Genomic DNA, 27,003 nt, shown 5'->3' on the forward strand with positions numbered 1-27,003 from the left:
TGGATCCCAAAATTTAAAAAGTCCATCTTATGATGGGCTTTAAGTATAGTGTCTCATTAAAAATTGCCTGGATATGGTTTTATGTTGTGCAATGGCCAGGGCAAAAATACGCATTGAGAGAGATCGGCATGCACACAAAGCCCTCCCTTCAGCACAAAAACCTGGCTAAACTTTACCTTTCTCATTATCTGCACTGCAGAAAAACTCCTGAACTGAACTAGCCTTGTTTTTGCTCTGTCTTAGGTGAGTAATGGTGGTTTAATAGACATCAAAGGCATTTATTTCTTTATTTATAACACCTTTTGTAGCAGAAAATACAGAACATCTGCAAGTGTTGTGAAGAGGAAAGAGGGAGGAACTATTCTTATAATTAAGTTTAATTTGGAACAGGAGAATCTGAAGCTTCAAAGTGGATGGAGGAAGCCTCAAATTCCAACACTTTAATTAACCAGGGAGCAGCATGAAAAGACAAGGCAAACGGAGAAAAGCTGCCAAGTATGCTTATGTGGGGCACTCTCTTCTCTGACAGGAAGGGGGTTAAACTAGGAACTGACAGTCATTATACACCCCCCTCCCACATCTGCTCCTGTTCACCTCCCCAATACTGAGAGAACTGCTTTGTTTGAAGCAAAATTGGGAGAGGAGGTTCTAGGATCCAATGAGGTAGCAACAGTGAGCATGTTAATGAGAAGCCCTATGCAAATTCTTTTTTATTCCAATTAACAAAGGAAGCCCTCTCCTTTTTCATGCAAAAGATCCTCTTCCCTCATGATCAAACCCCAATTGTATTGCTGCTGAGTATTAGATTGGATTATCTGTCATTCCTCTTCCATATATTACACACATACACACACCAGAGATACCATATCCCATTCCCACAGCCTCCCAAAAATTTACAGGTCCCTCATACAACAGCAGCAGGGACACAAATATTATGCCACATAAACTGCAGGCCTCCCAGATCCCAACTGCTCAATACATCCCACAGGATTTGAGCCCAGATAATTTATTTTTACAGACCTAGTGCAAGAATCTGTTTTGAAACCTTGCTTGCTATCAGTAAGGCTACAGAACATTTAGATGCTGCACAATTTTTTAATCTTGCAAAACCATGGCATGCCACACCCTGTGATTCATTACATGGGACTATCACGTGGTCATTCATAGAAACTTCCCAACATATTCCAGGGCAACACAGTCAACTATCTTCTGGGCAAACCACACAAGCCTGCCTCTTAACCCAGCTGAGAAATGGACAGCTGTATAACTGAGGAGCTGGTGAGATCAATTACCCGTTGTTGGTGTTTTGGTTAACACCATCTCTCTCCTATCTCTCCCTGTGGATATAGCAAAGCCGCTTCCCAGCCAGTGGAACAGACCTTCAGAACTATCCCTATAATTACAGCCTCTTGGATAAATTGCTGGACACCTCCTCCCTCCTGGGTGGGCCACCCAAATGGGCCCTTCTAATGGGCCCTCCTGTTTTGTTTCCAACCACCTGGGAGGCCTATGAGAGTCCAGGTTAAAAAGGAAAGGTCCACCTGGCCCACCTGGCTAGGGAAACTGAAGAGAAGAATCGCAAAGGAAAGGAATAGCCTTACAAACGTTCCTTGCTACTGAGTAGTAAAACTAGGAGTCTTAGAGCCAAATATCAGATGAGGGTAATTAGAAGGAGAGTCTCTCTGTGTTATTCTTTTACAAGCAGGCAAAAACATTCAGATAGACATTTGACAGTTAAACTGACTGCTTTGCTGAAGTTTGTTTTAACTAGGGCTGGTGTTATTCCCTTCTGATTGAATTGTTTTATTTTTCAGTTGTAATTCTGTTTATGTGTATTTTAATAATGCTAAGCCTCCTTGAGCACATTTGTGGCATATAGGCAAGATATAAATGCCATATATAAACAATGAAAACCATCAGTTGGCAGCTCTTCTCCAAGAACAAATGTGGTATATTTCTATGTAAGTACGACTACCACATCTAGGCTCCAAAAATCCAGATGATAGCTACAGTACATGGCAGCAAAGAGACAGGAAAATTTGCTGCCATATAATGGCTGTCTGGATTTTTACAGCTCAGATATGGTAGATCTAGTGTAATCTACAGTATTTTAGAACCAGGCCAAAGATTTAAATCCTTCCCCAAAACACAGTCCTCTTCTGGATTCCTTTCCCCACCACCCACAAATGCTCATTGAAAAGAAAGAATGTCCAATGACATAACATGTTGTTCCACCCAACCTATTTTTTGAACAGATTAATTTTCAGAGCTCTCTTAGCTCTTGCTGGCTTTTCCTGTGTACAAGGAAGAATATCCAAAAAGCAGGCAGGAGGGATGTGCACCATAACAACACACAGGACAGTGATTCCTGGGAAGAATGATCTCCTGTAAGTCACTTTGAGTTCTGGTCTTTAGATGGCACAAAATAACTAATGTTATACTCAGGGACATGGAACACTTTTTATTGTTCCATGTTTGGATTGTTGGGGATTATTGTTCCATGTTTGTTCCATGTTCCTTGTTTCGATTGCTGGGGAGCCCAGAAGTGGTGGTGTGGGGTGTGATCTCATGCTACAAATATGTTGTTGTTTATTCATTTAGTCACTTTCGACTCTTCGTGACTTCATGGACCAGCCCACGCCAGAGCTTCTTGTCGGTCGTCAACACCCCCAGCTCCCCCAGGGACGAGTCCATCACCTCTAGAATATCATCCATCCATCTTGCCCTTGGTCGGCCCCTCTTCCTTTTGCCTTCCACTCATCAGCGTCTTCTCCAGGGTGTCCTGTCTTCTCATTCTGTGGCCAAAGTATTTCAGTTTTGCCTTTAATATCATTCCCTCAAGTGAGCAGTCTGGCTTTATTTCCTGGAGGATGGACTGGTTTGATCTTCTTGCAGTCCAGGGCACTCTCAGAATTTTCCTCCAACACCACAGTTCCAAAGCATCGATCTTCCTTCTCTCAGCCTTCCTTATGGTCCAGCTCTCGCAGCCATATGTTACTACAGGGAACACCATTGCTTTAACTATGCGGACCTTTGTTGTCAGTGTGATGTCTCTGCTCTTGACTATTTTATCGAGATTTGTCATTGCTCTTCTCCCAAGGATTAAGCGTCTTCTGATTTCCTGACTGCAGTCAGCATCTGCAGTAATCTTCGCACCTAGAAATACAAAGTCTTTCACTGCTTCTACATTTTCTCCCTCTATTTGCCAGTTATCAATCAAGCTGGTTGCCATAATCTTGGTTTTTTTGAGGGTTAGCTGCAAGCCAGCTTTTGCACTTTCTTCTTTCACCTTCATCATAAGGCTCCTCAGTTCCTCTTCGCTTTCAGCCATCAAAGTGGTATCATCTGCATATCTGAGATGGTTAACGTTTCTTCCAGCGATTTTAACTCCAGCCTTGGATTCCTCAAGCCCAGCATGTCGCATGATGTGTTCTGCATACAAGTTGAATAGATAGGGTGAGAGTATACAGCCCTGCCGTACTCCTTTCCCAATCTTAAACCAGTCCGTTGTTCCGTGGTCTGTTCTTACTGTTGCTACTTGGTCGTTATACAGATTCTTCAGGAGGCAGACAAGATGACTTGGTATCCCCATACCACTAAGAACTTGCCACAATTTGTTATGGTCCACACAGTCAAAGGCTTTAGAATAGTCAATAAAACAGAAATAGATGTTTTTCTGAAACTCCCTGGCTTTTTCCATTATCCAGCAGATATTTGTCCCTAGTTCCTCTGCCTTTTCTAAACCCAGCTTGTACCTCTTGCAATTCTCGCTCCATGAATTGCTGAAGTCTACCTTACACGACCTTGAGCATATGTACCAACCCAGAAAGATTATGTTTAGAATTTCCACAAGACTGAAATTTTAATCTAGAAAGAAAGGACATTACTACAAAGAAGGATGGGATTGTTACATGTGATAAGCACTAATATGTGCCTGTGTTTCCCAGGCAACAGATTTTGAAGACAAGAAACATATCTTAATCTTTTCAGTTAATATTGTAATTTTAGCACTGAAAAAATTCTTTATTCCTTGAGAAAGGAAAATTCCAGCACCCCATCCTCCGGTTTAAAAGCACAATGTTTTGTGGAATAAAAATGTTCACTAGAATCAAGGGAGGAGGAGGAGAAATGACTGTTATTGCATTGTGGACAATCATAAATTAAAATAAAATTTAACTTAAAAGGGGTTTTAAGAAGCATACGAAACTTGTCACCAAGTTTTTTATTTAATACAAATAGGCAGAACATTTGGAGCAAATATTTCTGATATGACTTTCATTGCTTTTCCTAGAAGCTATTTCTTAGATTTAAAACTGGGCAAGATGCCAGTCTGTTTTTAACCAGAGAGTACCAATTTCCTTGATTCTGAGACTAGTGCTACATTATAGAGTGTAATGCTTTAGGATATGACCATTAAGCAACCTGTAGGCTAGAAAAAAGGAGTCCATTGGAGTTGGGCAGCTATAATAAATTTGAATAAACTTTAGATTTCTTGTTCTTTAATGAAGGGGGAAAACATTTTTAAACCTGAAGATCATTAAGTAGCTCTGGGTAGAGCACTTTCTTTCTCACTCATAATTCATTATATTAATAATCCAAGTAGGTGTGTGTGACACCTACATACAACACACTGCAATTACTCTGCCAGCTAAGGAAATTCTCTCATTGGCAATGTATTACAATTTTTGCTAAGAAAACAAAGTATTTGTAAAAACAAAAGCACTTCACTGAGGAAGAAGGTCAGAATGTGAAAAAAATTAAACAAATATACATATATTGTTCAACTAATAGGTAGAGAAAGAAAATAAATTAACCACATTTTATACATTCTTTCTTATAACAAGTGCTACCCACACGAAATTTGCCCTTGTGGACTAAATTGGAATTGATAAACTTGTCATCCACTAGAAATTGGAGGATGTTAATTCCAATCATTTTGATAAGAATGAAATGTCCCTTCTAGTTTGATTCTTGTGAGTATGCTAACGTAACAAGGCAAGTAAAAACTTTAAAAAGTCAAGATAATTTTTGTTAAGAGAATCTCAGTGTGGAATGTATGCCCAATGAATCAATAAGATCAGATGGTGATTTGTTGTAAAGATGAGTTGTAATGTAAGGATTATTTGCCAGAAAGTGCTGAGTGACAGTATCTTCAGTTAAAATGCATTCTGATGTCTAGATATAGGCTAGCAGCCCCAGGTGCCTCAGAATCCACTGATCTCTTTCTTAAAAAGCATGTGTGTCCAAAATACCTGAAATGTTTTTTGTTAATGAGATCATAATTTTAAATAAGTAGAAATATTTTATATATGCCAAAATAGTTTGCATTGAGATTTGCATACCAGATATTAGAATTCCTGATGGAATTCCTTCCTATACTCTTGAACTATTAATTTGGTGTATTCCAACCACTATTTATAAAAGACTAATACAGACTTGTTCATTTAAATAACATGTTACATTTTCTGTGTTTTAAATAATTTAACTGCATAATATGGCATGATATATAGAACAGTTGAATAACCATGTTTTACTACCAGTGTAGGTTTTTTTCCCTTATTTTATATATTTTCTTTCTTTTTAAAATCTCTTTTTAAAGTTTTTTAAAACTATTTAAAAATGCAGATATTGTTCAGAAAGTCTCTGAATTTGGTTCCTAAGATACAAGTCGATACAGCATCATCCCTAAATCTAGTAGAAAGCACTATCTGTTGGAATAAGAAATTTGGCAAATAGAGTGTTTAATATTTTATTTATTTTATATCCCACCTTTATTATTTTTATAAATAACTCAAGGCAGCAAACATACCTAATACACCTTCCTCCTCCTATTTTCCCCACAACAACAACACTGTGAGGTGAGTTGGGCTGAGAGTGAGTGACTGGCCCAAGGCCACCCAGCCGGCTTTCGTGCCTCAGGCGGAACTAGAACTCACAGCCTCCTCGTTTCTAGCCCGTTGCCTTAACCATGTGGCCCAAACTGCTTTTTCATTATGCAGAAGCACTAAACTGCCCTGGAGGAAACTGCATCTTTCAGCTGAGCTAAAAGCATTGTTAATTCCCAAGTGTGAAGGAGTCTGTTATTCTCAGCACAGAAGACGACAATAGCATGGTCAGAAGCAAGAAGAACTTGTTGCATTTATAACTTCTAACATCTCGTGGAAGAAAATAGGTTGACTTGTTGTATATTATGTAAAATCAGGACATACTCTAGAGGATGAAAAATGAAATATTTGAGGGCCAACAGCAAACGGCCTAATACCCCCAAGAAAGCCACCATTCTCACTTGCACAAAGCATTCAAGAACCTTCTCTGAGAGATTAGAGAATGCAGACAGAATCATTATTTTGCACATCCAATTTGAGGTTAATAGGAGAGTGCTTTCCTCTAGACTCACAAAATCTTACAGAAAAATTAATTGGTATAATTACATTTTAATTTTTCCATGATTTTTATAACTACTTAGCTTGATTGCAAAACAGAGGTGAAATATGGATAAATGCAAGCACTAGACAACTAGGAATACAGATCCACAGTGTACAATCCCCTACCTACATCTGCTCCCATTTTCCAGCTACTTCATTTCAGAGCTAGGTGGCTGATCCCCAGACCAGGGTCACAAAACAGTAGTATCAGTAGTTACTCGAGATTTGAGCTGTTTGCCTTACAGTAAATGAGGTAGAATGTCATAATTTTACATTGAAAAGCCGAACATTGCCATAGAACATCTGAACATAATACATCTTAGCCAACCATCTCATGATGGAACTATGTCACTGTTGTGATGTTCATACATTCCTGGTGCCCAAAGAGTGGAATTCATTATTTATACAAGACTGAGAGTCTTGTATAAAGGCAGTCTCAATAATCAAAATGAAGAGACTGGCATCTGAAATCCCAATCTGTGGGAATTCACTTGATTCTATTTGCTCTGCTTTTCCTCCTGCACATATTTGTATCCCAAAAATATACTGTCTACTTATTCATAACATTTATTTGCCTTTCAAAAGTTTATGAGACACCGTTAAATACCAAAACTAGTATATCACGTACAGCATATTGTACTCTGCAGTGCATATCCATTGTTTTCCAGTTCAGTGAATGATACTGATTTAAAGTAAAATAGTATTATATTATTATGTAGCAATGTGGAAAATATTTTTTATCTGGTGTTATGGACGTTCAGAGTTGTTTTGAGTCAACTGAATACATTCACATTTCTCCTTCCATAGTTCCATATTTTCAAAAGAATAAGCCCAAATCCAGGCCTTCGTCTAAAAGCTGAAGATAGTTCTTACTGCTCTGTGCTCAGGTTCCAGCTGGGATCTTTCAGTTCACAGTATTTGCCAGAAGAAAGGCTTCAGTGATCAGATCCCAGCAGCTGAGTGAACTCATTTGAGCTGGGAGGAACAATTTTCAAAGCTAGCATGTCTGGAATAGATAGAAAGAAACAATCTGAATTGTTCTTGAGATGAGTTAGTGCTTGAACAACAGCAGAATCTGAGCTGCTACCAATACAAGTTTAAGGAAGTTTGGCTGGGAAATAAAAGTAAAAATCTAGTTCACATGTTGTACTAAGCCATGGGTTACTTGAAGCCTTGGTTTCTTGAATAAACCACAACTGGTTGGGTTCATGCATCTTAAACCAAAGCCAAGCAAATTACATTATAGTCTAGTGAAATGCGTGAATCAAATCACATTCAAAATAGGCAGATCTAACCCACAAAGTGAGTTAAGAACATGATAAAAATGAATGTATTCAGAGAATATTCAGCTTAAATTGTCATTTCAAAATGCATGGGCTATTCTTCCAGATCTGGATAAGGCAATCCTGTAGAAATAAAGAACAAAAGCTCTTGCTTGATTGTTCAGTGTCTTGATGCTCTCAACTATAGTGTCTTCTAGAACCATCTCTATGAACTGGAGAAGTGAAGGTACCTTGTTAACGTGATTCAATTCCTATATAGTGGGCTATATTTTAAGAGATTGGGGAAATAAATTGTCCTTTGTTATGCTTTACAGTATTATTCTTACTCCGGTGCTGTTTAACACCTATATGAATGCAACGAAAATGGTCATTTGAAGATTTGGAGATGTGCCATGGAGAGTTGAATTTATGATGAAACTGAATTCTGATAAAATGGAATTCCTAGAGTGAGATGTTCTTGAGTTTGGGAGCTGGAAAATTTGCCTCCTTCAGATGACACTGCACTCCCCTGATGAAACAGTTTTACAATTTGATGTCCTCCTTGATATATCTTTGTCCCTAGAGTCTCAGGTGGCCTCAGTGACTAAGAAGTATCTTTTTCCAGCTTTGAGTGGTGCAGCAGGGACACCTGCTCCTTGACAGAAAGTCCTTATCATGGCTAACCAATAGATTAGTTTGGTTATCTTTATCAGGATAACCAATAGACTAGTTTGCTGCAATATGTTCAACCCGGAACTGCCCCGATATCAATTGAGAAGCTTCAGCTAATGCAATACACAGCAAGTACAATGCTTAATAGAACATTAATTAACACATTGCTCCAATGCCAGCAATTGCATGCATACTGGCAGTTGACTATCAAGCTGTTTTAGGGTTTTGTTACTGAATTACAATAGTCTGAATCAATTAGAACAAGGATATCTTTAAAAACCCTTATTACACATAAGAGATATTCATAACAAGAAGACTGTACCTATGAAGTCCTAGCTAGCACTCTGACAACTGATTAAGACTATGTAATTTAGAATTCCTTCATGGGATGGGGTGGAGGAGAACTGCTTAGCTCTAATTATCATCAAATGGCTGTGAATATACAACAGTTTTATCTATGGTTAATGCAACTGTTTACTCAACTGACTCTATAATCTGGGTTCACATGGTAAACTGAACCACTAACTGACTACAAGAGCTAGGTTTAATTATGTTTGGCTAGCAGCACCTAGTTGACATTGGTTGATCTGAAAAGTGAAGTATGGTCAGACTTGGTTAGTACTTGGATGGGGGACTTCTGGGAATTCCAGGGTTGCTTGGCAAATCAATTCCGTAACACTGTTAAGAAACTATATATAAATATATCCTTGCATGATAATTTTTTGCCTAGACATTCTCCATGAACAGATGCACCAGAGAAGTGGGAGAAACCAATTAAATTTCTTAGGATCTGATGTACTTTCCATTGAAAAGTCAGGTTTTTCTCCAGGCAATTACAACGTTATTGAAAAACACCGTACTTCTAATACTGGCATCATTCAGTTTATAGAGCTTAAGACAGAAAGTGTACTAAAAAGAAAAGTATTTCTGCTTCAAATTCTTAATTCTGTTAAAGCAATCTGGTCCAATTATATTCACTATCAGAATGGGAAAGGCTGGCCCAATCATAACAAAATATTTGGGGTTACCAAATGCCAGGTGCCTACGTTCTGTTAGACTGCCTATTCCCAGTATATCTGCATGTATCCTGAGGGAACTGCTCCTTTTGTCCAGAATCTAGAGCACTGATCCCTACCATCACTAGTCCAAGTCTCCTTATTTAAAGGAGAATCTATCCAGATAACCCTTTCAAAAGATAATGATTTAGGGGAAAAGAAAACAAAATCTTTCCTTGGCTGCCAAACCTTTCAGCATTCTAGCTATCACAGCCATCAAACAGAAGTAGAACACAGACTATAAACAGCCACAAAATTAAAGCACTTGTAAAGCACATCTAATTCCACTTGCTGAGCGGGATTAACTCAGGCATACTGTATCTCCATAGAGCCCAGAGGGGATCCTTATAATTTTACTGAAACAGATTAGTTCCAGATACATCTTCAGAAACTGTTATTTGATTTGAAAATGTATCAGGGAACACTTCTCCTTGATTTCAAGGAATCTGGCAGCTGATGAGAGAGAGTCTCCAGAACCATTATGATCTTGGGCTGCAGCAGTTGCCATTCAGCACAATACTGATATTTGCATTATGATAAAGATTGGAGAGCAAGATTCATTCTAGATTTAAAGCAAATAAATCAAACAGACTCTTGTGTTTACATCTTTTTATGTAACACCCCAAAGCTTTAAAATATATATTCACACTACATTGCTTTGGAATCAATTCCAGTAAAAGGCAGCATATAATATTTTAAATAAAAGCACATTACAGATATTTTATTCTTAGTAATCAGCACTCAAAATCTTGCCCTTTGATCTTACTATTTTGGCTAAAATGTCCACCAAGAAAGAATTCCAAGAGTGGGCTATTTACATACATTCTTATCTATATGAGTCTTCCATCAGCATATCCATTATTAGAACTTGTCAAGTGTGTATTAATCACTGATTCTAGCAAGAATGTCAAAGAGTCTCAGTAGATCCATGCAGAAAAGTATCCTCACATTACTATGCTTTCAAATGCTACAGTTGGCTTTTCAGCTGTCCGCTCACCTGCTTGAGGTAGAGAATTTATTTAGTCACAATTTGCATCAATCACCTTACAAGTAAAGAAGAGTCAAGTCTCACAAAGTCCAGAGGGAAGGAATGTTACTACTGTCCTGTCAGTGTTACATCAAGCTTTGATCACCTCATATCAAATCGGAAATATTTTTAGGAGGACTGTCTAAATCTGTCAAGATCTGAATCTAAGAGAATATGTCAGAGACATAGATAAGATTAAAGCCATGGAAATCCAAAAATGGATCTATTTAACAGTGAGCAGAAATGAAAACCTGTTTTTTAACAGAAAGGTAGACTTTGGGAGAGGATTTTCTGTCTCAACACTGACCCTGTTTCTTGTATGCATAGTACCTCTACTGATCCTGGGCAAAGAGCTTTGTAAATTACAGTAACAGAAAGTTCATGTGATTTTAATTATTCTACATAAACTGCTGAAATATAATATGAATGTCATGCTAAAGCTATAAATAGACAAAAATACTATGCTGAGTTAATGTATCACACTAAGACATGGTTTCTTTAGCTATACTGTAAGTGACTGAATGAACCACAATCAGCTGGGTTCATACAACATTCAAATCCATAACCATGGCTTACAAATACTAGCATACCAATTATGTCTTTGCATGTTATATGACGCCAGTCCATATATGAAAACCTAATGTTTTATCCACAAGCAAATATTCTGAATCTGAGCATTGGTCGTTTAAATGGAGAGTAAAGAAGGCTCTAGACTGTTCATATAATATACTGTTAATTTAGTTGTCCACTAACAGTGAATGGTTAACCAAAGATCATTTCTATCATGTTACCAGCTGTGTGAGATCCAACTTCTCAAAGCCAAAATCTGCCAGATCCTAGACATTCCGCAAGATACTATACCATGCATATACATGAATGCATCCTATACATCTGAGGGCGGCATTAGAGAATAACTAGAACATCACTGAGAACATTGTCTACAAAAGTACATTGGAAAAGTACATGGAAGTATCAAAATTCTGACACTGATATTTTGTCTTTATCTAGTCCCAAGTACTGCAGTGATTTGATGAACCCAGAGAGAGAGAGATGGAATGGTATCCTATGTTGTTTTGGTGACATTATACATTTTTATTATACGACTTTTTGAAGTGACTTTTAAAAGTAATTTTTACACTCTGTTGGTTATTGGTATTTTGGTCCTGAAGACTACAAAAAAGAGCACAGCCCATTTAGTGATATTTTTCCTCCTTTTCTGTCCTAACAGCCAGGAAACACGCTGAGACAAGGAACTGTTCTCTAATATTTATTGCTAGTACTTAACAGGAATCCTAACAAACTGAAGAAGCGTGGGAAAACCCAGACATATAAACCCCAAAGGTTAAGGCGGTCCCGATCTGTGTCTCTTTGAATGGCTAAACAGTTCCTCAGTGCTACGCATGCGCTTGACAGTCTGGATGGGAGCCCCCTGCTCGCCATCCTTACTCATGACATTTTCTTTTTGCCAGCTGCCTATTCTAAGCTGAGGTAGGAGTGGCACAGATAATTCATAGATACTCTCAGTTTGCTGAGATCAGTGCTCCCATTGTTTTAAACAATTGTTTTTGTTCTGTTTGGGCAAGAAAGCAAAAATATAGAGATATTTCTATGGATGACACATAGTGACAAAATATGGGAAAGGATATAGTCTAAATAAAGCAAGCTGGCATAATTAGTGACTCACCAAGACAAATATAAGCCACCATCTATGCAGACGAAAGCCATCAGCTTTTGCTGCTACTTGGAGCTAAGAAATTGTGGAATTGTTATTAACTGGTAAAATACAAGTTAGACTGGTTGGCTGTTTTTCACTTGGTGAGGTGTATGTTGTGCGTATCTGATTTAAAATCAAATTTCTCAATATACAGAGGAAAAGTAGAAAATCACAGGCTTCTAGGTCAGACATAACTTTTGCAGAACCGCCTCTCCCTGAGAACCTCTGCCCATTCTACCAGATTGGATAGGGTGGGCATGTTCCTAGTCCCCTCCCTTAAATGTTGCCATCTTATGGGGTCTAGGAAGCATGCCTTTTCCATGGCAGGACCTGCCCTGTGGAACACCTTTCCCCCTGAAGTTTGGCAGGCCCCCCACCCTTCTAACCTTCTGAAAAGCACTCAGGACCTGGCCTTCCCCCCAAGTTCTGGGATAGGGTGAGATGAACTTGTGAGCTGTATGGGAAAGTTTAGCTATGGTGCCAGGTCTTTTGGTTTTACTGTAATATTTTTATTGTAAATAGATGTAATTTTATTTTTTGGTTGTAAACCAACCAGAGTTTGATATAAGATGGGAGGCTATATAAGTGTTTTAAATTAATTAATTAATTAATAACCAGAACAACAAAGAGTTCACAATATAAAGGAAAAATATTAAACATAGAAGTACATAATGTTTAAAAAAACAAGAGAATTTGTATTTTGAAGACAAAGTAAATTAATTTATCATATTTATAAAGGCTCTGCCAAAATCCCAGTGCACTTCTAATTAAAAAGCTGTTGAAAGTTGAACTTGGGTGAATATAGAAAAATGCAAAATCATGGAATATTGCTTTTCCCCCCCCCTTTTATTTCAAAATAGAATTGGCTTCCCTGCATTTGGTCCTCAAGTAACTGCAACCAACATATCAATATTCTTTTTTGTTCTTCCTTCCTGGTTTTAAGTAGTTTGCCTACCTTTTACAATTCAAAAATCTTGTACATTTTTTTTTCAATTACATGTTTTGAAGTTTAATTTTTTTTAATTGTGATCTGGAAAGGTTTTTGATATTAAATTGCATAGCCAACCATAACTGTGCACAAATGTTTCTTGCTGGAATCTAGAGAAGATTTTTGCATTATAGGCCAAAAGCAATTAGTGTTGTCCCATACTAGCTTACAATATTTACATTTGTACACATTGTTATATTCATTGCATAGATCCCTAACAGATCATGAAAAAGCACATCTCTTACTAGTTTACCTTCCTCTTATTTAGAAGAGAAATAAAACAAATGGTTTAAATTTAAACAAGGTAGGGAAAGTATGCAGAACATAGTTTCTGGGATTCTTTTCAAATCCTTTACCAGCAGCATAGGAAGCATTTGTATTTTCTTCTGTGTTATGAAGCAATGTTTTGTCTATGGGTGTATATGTCTACTTTCTCTCCAAACATTAAATAAAGTGTGTACATATTGTGGCATCTCTCTGTGGGGTGTGACAGTTTAATCAGAGTAAGTCCATATGTGTTGCCTCTCTGTGGATGGGTGGTTTGGGTCTAATAAAGGTGGGTATATATGTATTGCCTCTGTGTGCATTTCTGTGTGTTGGTGTGCAAATGTGCACTTGGAAGGTTGGTCTGCATACATTCCATCCTGGGTCACATGACAAAGGGGAAAGCTAGCTTGGAATGGAGGAGTCAGCAACATGCAAAGCCATTGTCCAAATGCCTATTCCATAGGGATGCTTGGAGATTTTTTTTTTCACAACCCCTGACTAAATGCAACCCATTATAGACCTAAATCTTTCTTCTGCTGGCTTCTCCTGCCATACCAAATTTGGTCTTGTTCTGTTGCATTTTGAGAGTTATCCAGTTGATGGACAGACAGGCATACACAAACCTAAGCCCCTTTACACAATGTCTTTCTATTCTGGGTTGGGAAGAACAAAAAGCAATAATTAAAAACAAATATCACTGAAGGAAATACTTTAGGATTAGATATTATGAATAGTAGTATCCATGATGAATCCTTTTTTGCTTTATGTTTGACCTAAACTAAAAATATTAGTCTTAATACCAGATATCAATGCTATGTATTATAAACTTATTGCCTAATACAAAAATGTGTCAAATGACAGTTTTTAGGAAGAATTATATCATATTTTGTCTTCACTACAGCCATATAAGGTTTATTTTGGTTTAGAGACTTTCATTATGATGAAACTTGTAAACTCTTTTTTTAAAGGGTTGAAGAATATTTTGGACTGCCAAATTCTAGTTGAAGCCTTCATGCAGGCAAGTTGCCCCACATCTGCTCACTATAGTACTAGGAAACTCCTCTATAAACAATTAGAAGCTGCCTTATAAGAAGTAGAAAACCAGTCTAGATGGACTTGGACTTGAGCCAGGTTGAAAATAAGGCCTCAGCACGGACAGTTTATGTTTGCTTTAATCCATGATTACTCCCATCAGCAATTAACTGAATAATGCAGCCATAATGGAGAGCAAGGGGACAGCTGTGTCCCCTCCAGTTCCATGTGGGGATCTGATTTCTTGGCTGACCTGAAATAGAAAGCAGGATGGTGAAGGGCAATCTCCCCCCCAACACACACACACACACACACCACCATCTCTCTCTTCCTTATGGCAGCGGCAGCCACCACTGAATCTGATTTCTTGCCGCATCCCCAGCGCAGAGCAGCATGCACATGCCATGGGCCACCTTCAAAGTGTTGAGGGGCGGATTAGCTGGATTAAGGCGGCTATGAAAGGAGCCATGCTGCTCAGGAGGAAGTCTTGCTGGGGGCAGGCTAAAAGAGCCATTTTTACCTGTCCTGGCTGCTCTGAAAGGCCGGCTGGCCGCTAGCTGCCTACTGCTGTCAAAACACATCCAGCCAGGATCCTGTTCCCTGGCTGGCTCCACCAAGAGAAGAAAGGGTGCCCAGGCACCTTATTAAACTAACCGCCTGGGGCTGAACAGTTTGAGGTAGGGGGAGATGTGCTGCATCCCCTGGTGCTTGTTCTCTAACAAACCTAATCGGACAAAGGCAGAGACGCCAGGCTGCTTTCTAAATAAACAAGGCGGTGGGGGGGGGCGCTGGGGGCTTGGCAGGCTGGACGGGGATCCGGCTTTAAGAAGAGCAGTGAAAGGCCTGTTTGAGGCCTACTCCCCAATCCCCAGGCCTGGCCTGGCCTTTTGTTTATTCCAGACCTAAATTAATGTCTTTATTTACCAGAAATGCAAAGGGCTCAGGTTCCCAGTGCGGAGGGGGCGTGTGGGGAGAGGAATGGCCTGAAGGAGCCTTGGCCAAAGATGAGGGGAAGGCCCGAACCCCCCCCCAAAAAAAAGGGGGCTAAAAGAGATTCAGTTGGGAGCCATTCACTGCTAAGACTCTTGTCAGCATTGACATAAATTTCCACTGGTGTTGGCATTTACGCATTTGGCATTTCCATATGTATAGAGTTGCCTGGACTAATTATGCTAATCATCTCCTCTGTTGGCCGCTGTGAAAAATGCCCACATTAAGCACTCCACTGCCTGCTAATGTGACTTAATGTGGGGTTGAAACATACATTCATCCCCCTCTGAATGGTCAAATTTTTCCACATTGCTGCCTTCATTCAGGCAAGAAATGAATTTTTTGAACTCAGACCACTTTTCCAAGCCAGGGGGGATGGACCAGAGAATAACACCCCTCTCTCCTTTTTGCTTTCTCCATTTTTTGTCCTATACTTAGGCCCTTGCCAAGAAAATAATATTTTACAAATCTAGAAGTGGGCTAAACATTTTTCCTTATCTATGCCTTAAAACTGAGACTGCCATATTTCCAAGCAGATCAGCGAGGAGGGGAGAACCCATCGTTATCTTAACATGTCCTTCCTACCTCTTTTTTCTTGTTCACCCCCCCAACAAAAAAGGCTTCTTCCTCCCCCAATCCTTCAATTCTTTGGAAAACTGAAACAGCCTGAGTGGCAACTCTAGCAAGTTTCAGCTAGTCTGAGAAAAGAAAGATCCTTTCAAAGGAGGCCATCACAGTTAGAAGATGCCTCTTGGAGCAAATGTCAAAGCAAAGGCAGAAAACAAAGCAGATTTAGAAGACAGTGGGCAAATTTCTCTCTTTCTCACTATATTTCTGTTTTAGAGTATATCTGAAAACTTTCATTCTCTAGAATTAACTACCAATTCAGCAACTGTCAGAGCAGTTATTAGTAAGGGGCAATAAATATTACGTTGCATGAGAACTTTAAATTGGTTTTCCCTGAAGTCTGCACATAAACACTGGGTTTAATTGCCAGCATTATTCTATTTGTGACATTAATACCACTACTGGTAGAAAGACAAAATGACTTGTTGGCAAGCAAGGAAAATTTTTTCTTCCCCTTAGTTTTTTTTAAAAAATTACTCTTACAATTATTCTAATTTACAGTGCTAGAATACAATGTGATTTTTGTTTGTGATCCAGAGTCATGTATATGAGATGTGTGACCATATAAATTGATTAAATAAACTGTGTCTTTTTTTTCATATATGTGCTTTAATTGGATTTGTGAGTCTCAAACTTCTGATCTTTCTGCCAAAGGCTGATACTGAATACAGGCCAAGATGATTATGGAAGCAACTTATTTTCTTCAATAATCACAAAGGGAAGTTCATCTAATTATTGTTTGTGTGAGAGAGCTATTTCTGCAATAGAGTGGTTGGCCTATCTATGATTATACATAGGTTATCAGTCTAATTTAAGAACTGAAAGAGCATATCAGCAGATGCTTCTTTCATATAAGAAAGAAAATAATGAACAATGCTGACTCTTCATTTGTAAACAACAAGGAACTTTCTATCAAATTTTGATAGTATAAAGGAAAGATGTTTGAAAAATAATGTAGAAACTATGTGCCCTTATGACAGCCTGATATGTTTCCTTATACAAGAAATGTGATCATTCTTTATAGGCTGTTTCCATGAATTACCTAGTTTCTCCTGTATTTGCTGCACTTCACAGCATTTTGAGATTTGCTTTTTTATGTATACGTTTCAGTTTGCTGTTTAATAATAAACTTTATGTTGGCTATGCAAGATCAATAAATACTTCATGTGGTCAGCCTATTTTCTCAAGTTCTGTTCCCAGTTTCTTTTGCATCTGTGAAACACAAATGCCTAACACTATGAGAAGTACACTTCAGGCCTGTGTCACCCATCTCCCCCATGGCTCTTACCCTTTTCAGATTTTTCCTTCTTCCCTCTTATCAGCACCAAAACCATTCAGAGCCCTCAGCTAGCCATTAGGCCACCCACCTCTGCTGCCCACCCAAGAAAATTACTTACACATATACACTGAAGCCCCTTGGCCTCTGCATTCAGCTGCCTTGGGGGCTTGTTTATTTGCTCTTATGAGTGAGGTATGCAGACCCCACAGTCACAGTTTATTTATCTGCTCAGAAGGCTGGCTAAGAGCAGAAAAGCCTAATTGAACATATGATGGGCCATCTAACATTCTTCAAATTGCCCACTTTGATGGGGTTCATCTCCAATCACAAACATCCTGCGGTCTGATCCAATTCAAAGATAGCTTCATTCATCCCATATGCAGAGGCGTCAGGCTAAAACTGCTTCCATCAAACATCAGCTCTCTCTAGAAATGAATATGTATCTTCTATTTCTGAGTCTCAGCACTCTATAGACACAGTTCTTTGAAATAGTTCAGGCATTCTTCACTGAACATCACACAAAGAGATGTTAGATCATGGGATTGAAATGAATTAACAGAATGGAGTTAACATGTCAGGCTTGTGTATTCTGGGAATATTCAAATCTCAGAATCTTTCTTCCTCATATTCTGCCTCAAGTCACATACTATATTTAAATACACAAGTTAACTTGCTCCTGTACTACTAGCTTCTTTCTATTTCTCCAAGCTAGAATTGAATCTAGGATCTGTCCTGTCCCAGTCTATAGGATAAAATCTGCTGTCACCTCATCCACAATTTACTGTACCAATTAAGTCATTCTGATTTTGACTGATTTTTGGCTGAAAGGACTTCTGTCTTCACTGGATGATCCTATTTAAGACGTAGGTCCACAGCAGAAAACCAGCTGTAACTCCTGGAGCAGGAAACACAACTATCCCTTAATCTGTCCTGACGTATTCAAGATACGATAACATATTCAAGGTCAGAAGAATCTTGTCTACCATTTTAGAACAACAAGCATCTTGTTCAACTACACTTCCCAGATCTCTAGGTAATTAATATTTTTTCATCTTTTTCCCATCCTTGTCCACTCAGTATGACTAAGCAAAAAGCCTTCCATATTTTTTTCTACTCTTCGCACGTTCTGGGGAATGCAAGATAAAAGCATTTAGTCCGTCAGAATAATCATCCAGCAGCAGCTACCTTTAAAAAGGCCCTGCAGCCAGCTACATTAAAACATTCTAGTTAAAAATTAAACCTGCCTTCTTTGAGGTCACCCTGGCCTATAAATCAGCCATGACCTTTTGCCTCTGTAATATTGGCTTGTTTCCAAGTCCCAAACTTTAGATTTAATCCCTACTGAGCAGCCTACCATGGACATAACTACACCAACAGGCAAGTGCCTTCAAAGAGGATAACCTAGCCAATCCCTTTGACATCACTACTGACATTTTCCCTAATATGAAACTGGTTAGGATGACCACGATCAATACCACTGCTAGACGTATTTAGTATTTTGTACACTGACATGACTGAACCTTAGCGGTTCCCCTCTTGCTCCTGAACTTCCAAAAAACAGATACTAATTTTAAAAAACGTATCTTTTCTAATCTGAGATAAATCCCTTTTTGGTTTAATCCAAAAATTGTTAGTGAACTGACTGAAATTCTATGAGGTCCTAACTAGGAAATAAAATAGTTTAGCTGTTAGAATGCTACTATTTAGCATGGGGACTGGATTTTAAAAAAACACTTTTTTAGCTTGGCCCTCACCAAATGATGATGTGTCTCAGGACTATACCCTTCATGTCACAGATCAGGATTCACATAATCTTTCATAAACACAAATCCTACAAACAGAAAATTAATATTTCAAGGAAAAGAATGGTCTAGAGCTTCCTTTCTGATATGCAAGTTTTTTTTTAATCTAGAAGGGTGTTTTTAAAACAGAGGAGCAATTGTGCAAGCTCCCACATGCAGTTTAAAGCAATGCAACCCAGACAAAGATTATCACCTGGATTTTTATATTTATGTTAAACAAGGCTTAGTTTACTTATGAGTGAAGATACTACTATTCCCATCAGTTGATTGTAAGTGGAGTCTTACAATCATTTGGGAGGCAAAGGTATTATTTGATCTGTCTAGACCATTGTTTCTCAGCCTTGGCCACTTTAAGATGTGTGGACTTCATCTCCCAGAATTCCCCAGCCAGCATGAGAAACAATGGTCTAGACCATACTACATGAAAAACATAATGGTAACCTAAACTCCAGTGAAAAAACAATGCCATCAACTTTCAGGAAAGTATGCAGGTTCAAGTATTTAGGACTTCTCACTGTAAGAAATATTTGTAATACACAGCAGAGTGCACAAATTTGAGAAAACCTCTGGAAACTCATCCAATTCATATTAAATAGAAGCGTATTATTTATGATTTCAACTCCATGCCAATTTCCCATTTCTAACGAGGATGTTATTATTAGGCTATACCCATCCACCTATCAGTACACAGAAAGGCGCAAGAGATTGCAAAAATAAAGGTACCAATTTAAAATTGTGGTCTATGGGGTAGATATGGGATAAACTCATGGTTTGTTTTTTTGATTCTGGAATATTTGCAAACATCAATACTCTTGCTTTATCACATTCCCAATTATAAGATATCAATCCTGAATGTTGCTCATGGAATATATTTATCTCAATTGTCAGCAGTTCTTTGGCAAATATCCTGAAGGGTTTTTATGCATAGGAAATACATCTAATGTGTCCACAATTGACACATCAGTAAAAATTGAGTTGAGGAAGAAAGATACATTCCCAAGCTGTGAGAAGATTTGATCTCTCACTGCTACAGCCCCATTTCAGTGCATAAAACTGGTCAAAATCATTTGTGCTAAATAACCTGAGGAAAGCAACTCTCACCTAAAAGAAGCATGAATGCAGTTTATCCTTAGATCTATGGAAAAGATCCATCCAGGATATCATATTGCCTTCTGTCTTTGAGTCATTTAGGATATCAGCAGTAGAAAAAGTTGTTTTATTAAAAACAAAAAAATTGTTTGATCTTTTTCCAGAACAAACCACAGAAGATTTAACTACCTCAAAATCTTTTAAACCATTCATAGTTCAAGAACATCAATTTAATTTGGCAGTTCCGTTGTCTCAAATATCCTTACAGACCAAAAAACAATGGTTGAAGAAATCTTTTAAATATATATTTTCCTGCTACCATTCCCAATCAACTGTTACCCCTTCATATCATTCAGTTCTGAGGTAGAGAAATAATACCCTCAAGATGAGAGATTTAGTGCCATTAGAAGAGGAAAATCATATCTACAGTATACAAATCAAAAGCACTGAACCCAGGAGTAGATGGCAAGTCTTATCTATACTTGTATCTACACCTAATCTTTTCCAATCTGGTATCCTTCCTGTGTTAGGAATGATGGTGAAGAATGATAGGAGTTGCACTCTGGAGGGTAACAGGCTGAGGAAGGATAATATATAACAACATTGCAGACTGAATAGATAGATGGAAGGCGTGTAAAGCGGAACACTATGCAGGAACAGGGGACAGCCATGATTATTTCAATGCCTAGAAAAATAGAATATCAGATGTGATGTTGATTTCTACTATTTCTACTATACTGCACTCCAGTTTCTTTTGCACTCCAGTTTCCTCTGCTGGTGATCATTTTCATAGACACTATAGACCTATAACCACACTTGTCTCTACCCAACTGTCTGCTTCAAGAACAAATGTCCTAGATAGAAGATGTAATATTTTTGAAGGGTGTTTCCCATATCCATACTAATGTACTTACTGCTGAATTAAACTCTGAGAAGTTGCCATTGATATGAACTGGCAGAAAGAATTATACTACAGCAGGATAGAAGAAATCTCTCCCTAGATCAGGGCTAACATTTTGTGCTGTGAGATTCACATGATACTTCCAATCTAGTTTCATGCAGGTGGATGAGTCCAGAGTTAAAGCTGGAGGTTTAGAGGAGAGGAAAAGAAGGTTGAGGGAAAACTCAGAGTACAGGAAGGAGAGCAGGATCCCTTTGCAGCAAGTAGTTTTGTTATCTGGCATGAATTATTTCTTATTCCCTTAAAAAATATCTCTACATGAGGAAAGAAGAGGGGATAAGAAAAGAGAGAATGGATAAAGAGGGTTGCAAGAAAAAATAGGAGAGAAAGAGGGACACACCCACTTTCAACTCTGGTCTATCTATTTTTGGCTTCAGCTCTGCCGATCTCTGGAATGTAGAAAAAGGTTTCCTATCTCTATCCAAGATGTACCCATTTAGGGCTTTGCTCAAATCAAAACAATCAAAGGTGACTAAGGACATGGCATATGCCAAATTCAGTCAAGGAGCAGCAACCATAATCCAGTTTGCAGAATTTGATTTAGACCCATGTACCCAAATAGATTCACCTGGTTTGTCTTCTGTATAGAGGACTATAAGTAATCAGCCTGGAGGCAATGGGTTGGCAACATTGATTTAGAAATCAAAATGTTGATAGCCAACTTATATTCAAGAGACCCACAATAACTGCAGAGAAGAATGCAGGAGAGTTCAAAAAGCAATTTCACATTAGTACTTATTTTCAAGAAAAGAAGCTGTGTTATAACTACCAAAGGATTACAACCACATTTAGAGAATAGAAGGTGCAGGGAAGAAAGAAAGGAGATGTACAGGTGCAATCTTCTCTTACTTCCATCTGTATGCCAACTTTTTGTATCCAAATTTCCCAGCACACAGCATGCAGCTGTCCAAAACAGTCCACTGCAAAATGGTGCTTGGCAAATGCTAGTCAACTGATAAATTAAACATTGGATTTCACTGAAGTACAAGCAACGGATCAGAATGATTTGCTGTAATACACAACTTACGGTGTCAAGAAATATATATTAAATTGGCATCAGTGAGAATTTCTTTTAAAACTTTGGATAGGTCTCTTCAATGCAGCATGCAAAGCTGAGCCCTACATCCTGCAACCCGGCAACCCAGCACTGGAACAAGCAACAGGGAAGATTCCTGTCTTAAAGACTGAGCAAAATGTCAGTGTCAAAACAGTAACTAAGAGCAAACCCAGTTCTGCAGGTTCTCAGGGCAGGTTCTTGATTTGGACTAAGATGTGTTGATTACAAAAAGGGTATTTCCCATCTTTAAATGTTTAAACAGCTGCAGATTTTTGATGGATCTCCTTTTTGCCACAAGACTATCACACAGAGGCAAGAAGTAGGGGAGGGGAAAAGGCTAAGGTTGAGGTATTTTCTTTTCTTTCCAGTCCCCTTTCAGAGTGTAAAACAGGTGGGTAAACTTTACTGGCATTCATGTGAGTGTGGTTTTATTTAAAAGGGAGTGGGAGGGTGGAAGAGTAAAGTTGCCTTTATTGTTGAACAAAATCCAGGAGTAGTTTAGGACCACACAGGGAGTTTGGGTTGTACAGGGGGAGGAGGTGTGGAACGCCAAAGATCGCTGACAGTCATCACAGAGAAACATCTGCTCTTGGAAAGCTCCCAGGCTGCTTGCAAAAAAAAAAAGTATAAATAAATAAATAAGTCTCAGGGTGTGAAAACCCAGCACAACCTGGAGTTGGAAGAGAGAAGACTGCAAAGGAGTGGATGGAATGGAAAGAGCACAGTGAACTGATGGTGCTGCTGCAAGAATTTTAAAAGAAATAGCATGCTGGACTCCCTAAGAGCATCACTTTTATCAAATGTTTCCAGCAGGGAATTAGGAGGTATTCCTGGATGATCCCTTTGCTTTTGGCTGTTTGCATTTAACCTGATTTCATTCTCAGCTGCCGGAGAGTGTGACCCAAGCCAAACTGCAACTGACGGCTTCGTTGTAGACTGTAATTATTCTCTCCTTCAGCACCACCCGTGGAAAGATAATTAAGTGTTTGAATATCAATAATGTAATGCACCAAGCAGGGCCCGGTGGCAAGAAAAACCATATCTGAGAGGATAGTAACAGTTTAATTATATTTGTCTTTGTGGAAGAATGCATTTTCACTGATAGAAATCTGGATTGCACACACTTATAAAGAGACAGTGCGCACAGGCACACACATGCATTGAAAGTTTTATACACAAACATACACTCCTACAGAACAAGTCTGATACAGGAGTCAATCTTTTTCTCTCTTAAAAAAAGTGTCATTAACCCTTTGGGTTGTGAGTGAGATATTTTCCCTAAAATTTGTGGGCTTTAAGTCACACAATATATAGGTTTTTATAAATTAATTTAACCTGAGACTAAAGAGAAAGAGAAATTTCCTGGCCTAGGCACAAGGTCAGTCTAGAGGATAACCATGATCTTGTTCTTATCAGAAAATGGTCTGAAGGATGAGTAAAGCTCTTTTGCTTAAACTAAACAGGTGTGCCTCTGCACGATGCTTAGTATGCCAGACTAGCAACTTGAAAGTTTCTCAAAGAGAAAGCAAAATGTAAGTACAATAAATAAGTAAATACCAAAATCTATGTTTTCCAAAAACTTTGAAAATGATCTGTCACTAATATGTTGCATCTCATTACTGAAACCTTCAAAACAGACACCTGCCAGATGCCTTTCATCCAAACAATCTCTGGTACAATCTTAAGTGACAAAAGAAACAAAACTGAGATAAAATTCATATTCTATTTTTGACTTTGAGGTTGCACATAATTCCATGAGAACTACAGTAAAACATGGAAAGTCTGTATTCCATACTTTTACAACATCTGCAGTCAGAGTCCATCAGTTTCAGGTAATGCAAAGTAATCTCTTAAAAATGATTTTGTTCCGTAGAAAAGTAAAAAATGTTGGTGCAATGTTTTTACTTATGTTCTTACACCAGGGCACAATTCTTTCTCATTTCTGTGCTCATGAGATTTGCACAGAAGTTGCTAATATAATTATTCCCCATGCAATTATCCTTTTAAATAAAAGGACTTATTTCAATATCCAAGAGATTAAATATAGACTTGTTGCTTGGTATCTGTCATTTAAAAGAAGGGGTCCAAAGTGAGAGCTCCATGCAAATCTGGATTTGCACTCACATGGAATTTTGAGGTCTGCCAATATCTGCCTTGCAAAGGCTCTTTATGGCTGTGGCCAAAACTAATTTTTCTTCCAATGTGTCAGACAACTTCCACCTCACTCCTAACACTCTCCATGCATGTAGTCCATGTATCTACTACTACATACAAGTATCCATGTAATCCTCCTAGCATTCACATCACCCAGGAAGAAACTTACCTTCTACCCAGAGCTGCTCAATATCGGTCTCGATGGAGGCTACTCGCAGCCCTACAGCCAGTGCCCCGAAGACCAGCAGCCCCACAAAAAGCACTTTGCCACAATGACGCTGGATCCAGCAGCCCAGTGTAAACAACAGGGACTGGAACTGGGCCCGCAGCCACAGTGGGGCTTTCTGGCCAACAGCCTTACCCTGGGGAGAAAAACTGAAAGTTAGCCAAAATGCTTTCCTTACATGGAACATCCTGTTTGAAGATTAGCTAGCACTAGGGTTAAGGAAGATTTAGTAGTTTCCTGTGAAAACCAACTCACAGATTTGGGGCCATAGGTGTACATGCATTCATCTGTTAGGGCCTAGGTTGAACCTATTTGCTAGTAACTTGTAGATACAAATGTTCATCTCCCTGCTGATTCTTCCCTTCTGGTTTGAAGATAGGAATTTGTTCAGCCCCTCTTTGCCTTGTGCACTTCCAGATGTGCTGGACTGTACTCCATAATCTTCAGAGAGTATATTTTAGGGTTTTGTTGGCTGAAAGTGATAGCTTTATTTATTTATTTATCAAACTTTATCACCGCCCATCTCCCCCACATGGGGCGGGGGATGGACTCTGGGCAGTTATGCTACAGGAGCTTATTTGTGCCTGTGCTTTATAATCTACCACACCTGAAGAATGCAAAAATTTGGGAAGGCTGTTGCACTAGTGACTGCCAATTCTAGAGATGGGTCCATCCATACTTATATTTTGGGTGGCTACTATGCAAAAAAAGAGAAGCCACCCCAAAACTTACAGGTGATTTTGTAAGCCTTGGTGGGATTGTCCCACCCAGATAATGGCTCAGAGAAGGGATCTCACCCTCTTTTTCTCCTTGTCCAGGACACACCAATCAGCTGAAGCTCCTTATTTGGTGTCTGCAGTGTTATTGCAGCCACAAGGTCAACAGTATGTATGTACCAAGGATCCGGCCTAAACTTAATTCGCAGCTACTCTCCCTGGGGGGGGAGGGGGGAGGAGAAGAGGTATGAGCTTTCCCTCCCCACTTCTCAGGTGCATCTTTTTGTTTTATCTCGCTCCCTTAACCTCTTCCACCCTTCTCTCCATTGTCTCCCTTGTCCTCCCCAGTGTCTCTCCCAAGTCCCAACCGGGGTAGACTTCTCTTTCCACATGACTAGGCGAAAAGCCACCCCTGTACTCACACTCGAGTGCCTGGGTCCTCCTGTTCCTAACCCCTCCGCATCCTCTCAGGAACCTTTTCGGGAGTAGGCCTTTCCCTGCCTCCCCATTTGGGAACAGTCCCCCCCCGGACGGCTCTGCCGCGTCCCCTTCTTTCTATAAACAAGCTTCTGGGATCACAGAGCAGGCTCTCCGGAGCACGCATGCGAGAGCCGGCCCCTCCTTTCATTCCCCATCCCAGAGAAGCCGAGGGATTCCGAGAGGATCCACCACCCCGCAGTCCCCACGCTCGAGCCCCGGAGAGCTGCTTTCGCCTTCACCCTTTGTAACTGCTGCCTTGTGCCCTCCGTCCTCTCCTGGAGGGAAGGAATCCCCCGGGTTTTGCCCACCCTTCTCCTCCCCATCCGTGGGAAAGCGCCGTCGTCCCGCTCCCTTACCTTGGAGATCTGCTTGAGGGCAAAGGCTGCGTGGCAGTAGCTGGGTCTCCGAAGGAGATCGGAGTTGGCGGCAGCTGCGTAAGACGACGGGAGCTCTCCAAAGAAGCCCCCGGTCCCGGGGACCGGCTGATCCGAAGCCATGGTGCGGGGTCGAACGAGGACGGTGCCGACGAGAAGCGAGGGGGCTCCGGCGGCTTCCCAAGAGCGGTAATCCACGAGGGAAAAGTGCGGGGTCCGAGGCTTCAGAATGGCTGCTGCGGGGATCCCATGCGAACATTATGGGGGCGAATCCGGGGCCATCCAGGCGCACCCCATGCGCCCTTGGCGCCGCCCAGCGTGGCCCCTTCGACGCGCGGTGGGAGACGGGGAGCAAGCACTCACACAGCCTCCGGGAGCGAGAGGAGAGGCGCCCGGGTGCCCGGCGGTGCAGTGCGCCTCGGATCCCGTCCCACCAACATTTGGAACAAACAGCCTCCTTCGAGATCCTGAAAAGAGGAAAGGGGGGAGGAAGGTTTGGTTTGATGGGAAAGTGCTCCAGTTCCCATTGGCCGAGGAAGAGGCAAATTACTCCGCAAACATCTCCTATTATTAGCTGCTAAGCAACAGCTCACCAAAGTGGAGAGAGAAGAGACCACCCAGGCAGCGCCTCCCCCGCCTCCATCCTCCCCGCCTCAAATCAATGAGGGCAGAGGGAGGGAGGGGGACTTGCCTTCCACACAGGAATTCTGCTCCACAGATTTTCAAATACTGCCCGTTGTCCCCTCCCAGCTCCCCCCAGTCCAAATTAGCTCCTTTATTTATAATTGCAAGCGGACGTACCGATA

The 27,003-nt window shown here is 39.9% G+C and overlaps 1 protein-coding gene across 1 annotated transcript in view; it reads right to left on the reverse strand.

Moving 5' to 3' along the window:
- PTCH2 (patched 2) overlaps positions 1 to 26,659 on the reverse strand; it is a 64,860-nt gene extending 38,201 nt beyond the window's left edge. The window contains exons 1-2 of the mRNA XM_063297838.1: positions 26,180 to 26,659; positions 24,571 to 24,763 (exon numbers count right to left, since the gene is read on the reverse strand). Coding sequence (XP_063153908.1) covers positions 24,571 to 24,763; positions 26,180 to 26,320 — 334 coding nt within the window. The 5' untranslated portion in view covers positions 26,321 to 26,659. The remainder of the gene's footprint in view (positions 1 to 24,570; positions 24,764 to 26,179) is intronic.
- Between the last annotated feature and the right edge of the window lie 344 nt (positions 26,660 to 27,003).

Source organism: Candoia aspera, chromosome 3 (genome assembly GCF_035149785.1).
Source record: "Candoia aspera isolate rCanAsp1 chromosome 3, rCanAsp1.hap2, whole genome shotgun sequence".
In the NCBI taxonomy this organism is placed as follows: domain Eukaryota; kingdom Metazoa; phylum Chordata; class Lepidosauria; order Squamata; family Boidae; genus Candoia; species Candoia aspera.